Genomic DNA, 1,827 nt, shown 5'->3' with positions numbered 1-1,827 from the left:
GGTTACAGAGATAGGGAGGGGCGTAGGGGCTGGAGGAGGTTACAGAGATAGGGAGGGGCGTAGGGGCTGGAGGAGGTTACAGAGATAGGGAGGGGCGTAGGGGCTGGAGGAGGTTACAGAGATAGGGAGGGGCGTAGGGGCTGGAGGAGGTTACAGAGATAGGGAGGGGCGTAGGGGCTGGAGGAGGTTACAGAGATAGGGAGGGGCGTAGGGGCTGCAGGGGGTAACAGATAGCGAGGAGTGTAGGTGCAGGAGTGGGTGACAGAGATAGGGAAGGCGTGTAGGGGCTGGAGACGATTTCCCATTTTGGTAAAGAATTGCTGGTCTGCATTTAATCTCTCTCCTGGAGCACCGTGCACAGCCCTGGTGTGGAGTAAGTTTGTCCACCATGGACAAGTCAGCCAGGGGATGTTCGAACAGGCTGGAGCTCATTTGCCTGGACTGAGAGAACTGAGGTGACTAGGTCGGGGCTTTTAAAAGAAAGTGATTACAGTTGGGTGGCCCTCGGGGTGATGCTTCTCCCTTGCTGGAGAGACCAGCCCTTGCATCGCTCAATGTGTGGTCTTCATTGTTAAACCCAGTCAGGATTTCGCTACTTCCTCCTCCCGGCTCGGAGGGCGAATGTGCAACCCGCTCCCACTGGGAGTGGAGCAAGTGACAAATGTCAGTGTATTTGATGGGGAAACACATGATGGAGGGAGGATTGAGGGGTGATGAAGTGGGATGTAGAGGGAGACATTAAAGCAGACCCTCATCCTCGGGCAGATGGAGAGATGATGTGGGGGTTTTGTACCATCTGTATGGGTTTTGGAGCTGACCTCTCCTATCTATCTATCTCTATCTCTATCTCTCACCTCCAACCCCCACCCAATACCCTGCAGCGAGCAAGTAACCTGGAGAACAGCACCTACGACCTGTACAGCATTCCCAAGGACTCGGACTCCCAGAATCCAGACGGTGAGTTTGTGGTGGGACTGGGGTGGACGGGGTGGGGGCCCTGAACCAAGCCAACCTCGGCACCTCCCCTCCTTCTGAGCATGAGTCCAGAGCACCTTTTGGGTATATTGCGGGGCTGAAGGGTCTCCTACCTCCTACCTCCTACCTCCTCCCTCCATTTCTTCACCCACCTCCTCATCCTCAGCCTCCCCTCGTTTCCCTCCTCAACAGATGTAGTGCCGAGTCCTGCCCTCCCCTTCCCTCTCCCCCTCTTCCCCCCCACCCTCCCTCTCGCCCCCTGACGGTAACCTCCTGTGCTGTCCCGTTTGCAGCCCCTGAAGGGAAGCGATCGTCTGGCCTGACCGCAGTCTGGGTTGCCCGCAACCGATTTGCTGTTTTGGATAGAATGCACTCTGTAAGTTTGGGGTGGGGTGGGGATGGGTGTGTGGGGTGGGGATGGGGGTGGAGTGGGGTGGGGATGGGCGTGCCTGTGCTGAAGTGACACCATGTGTCCCTTCCACCTGAGCTAAGCCCAGCGGCTGGTATTTTACAGGAGGCTGTAAACTCACCGTTGCTGCCTGAATCCCCGCCAGGTTTTAGTTTTTGCAGCTCCTGTGGGGTTTTTTTTTGGGGTGGGAGGGGCATATACATTTCTCCCAAAGGCCTCACCTTCTGGGGCTGAAGTCTAGATCACCATTTCCGCTCACATCCTTCTCTGGTTTGGACAACTTTCTCCTGACTGTAATCACTCAGTGGATCCTGATCTGGTACATGAGACAAGAATTGGGCCTAGGGAAGGCCATTCAGCCCTTAGTTCCTAGTAGCTCATAGCTCGACATGTTTCTCCCCACCCAGTATTTATCTGGTTCCCCCCGCTCCGCCTCCCACCCA

The 1,827-nt window shown here is 56.0% G+C and overlaps 1 protein-coding gene across 1 annotated transcript in view; it reads left to right on the top strand.

The window, feature by feature from the left end:
- copa (COPI coat complex subunit alpha) overlaps positions 1-1,827 on the top strand; it is a 26,315-nt gene that overhangs the window by 7,578 nt on the left and 16,910 nt on the right. The window contains exons 9-10 of the mRNA XM_048620769.1: positions 882-957; positions 1,269-1,351. Coding sequence (XP_048476726.1) covers positions 882-957; positions 1,269-1,351 — 159 coding nt within the window. The remainder of the gene's footprint in view (positions 1-881; positions 958-1,268; positions 1,352-1,827) is intronic.

The sequence above is a fragment of the Rhincodon typus genome, chromosome 48 (assembly GCF_021869965.1).
Source record: "Rhincodon typus isolate 14 chromosome 48, sRhiTyp1.1, whole genome shotgun sequence".
NCBI lineage: Eukaryota > Metazoa > Chordata > Chondrichthyes > Orectolobiformes > Rhincodontidae > Rhincodon > Rhincodon typus.
The sequence above is the reverse complement of the archived record's forward strand: the minus strand, read 5'-3'. Positions and strand labels throughout refer to the sequence as shown.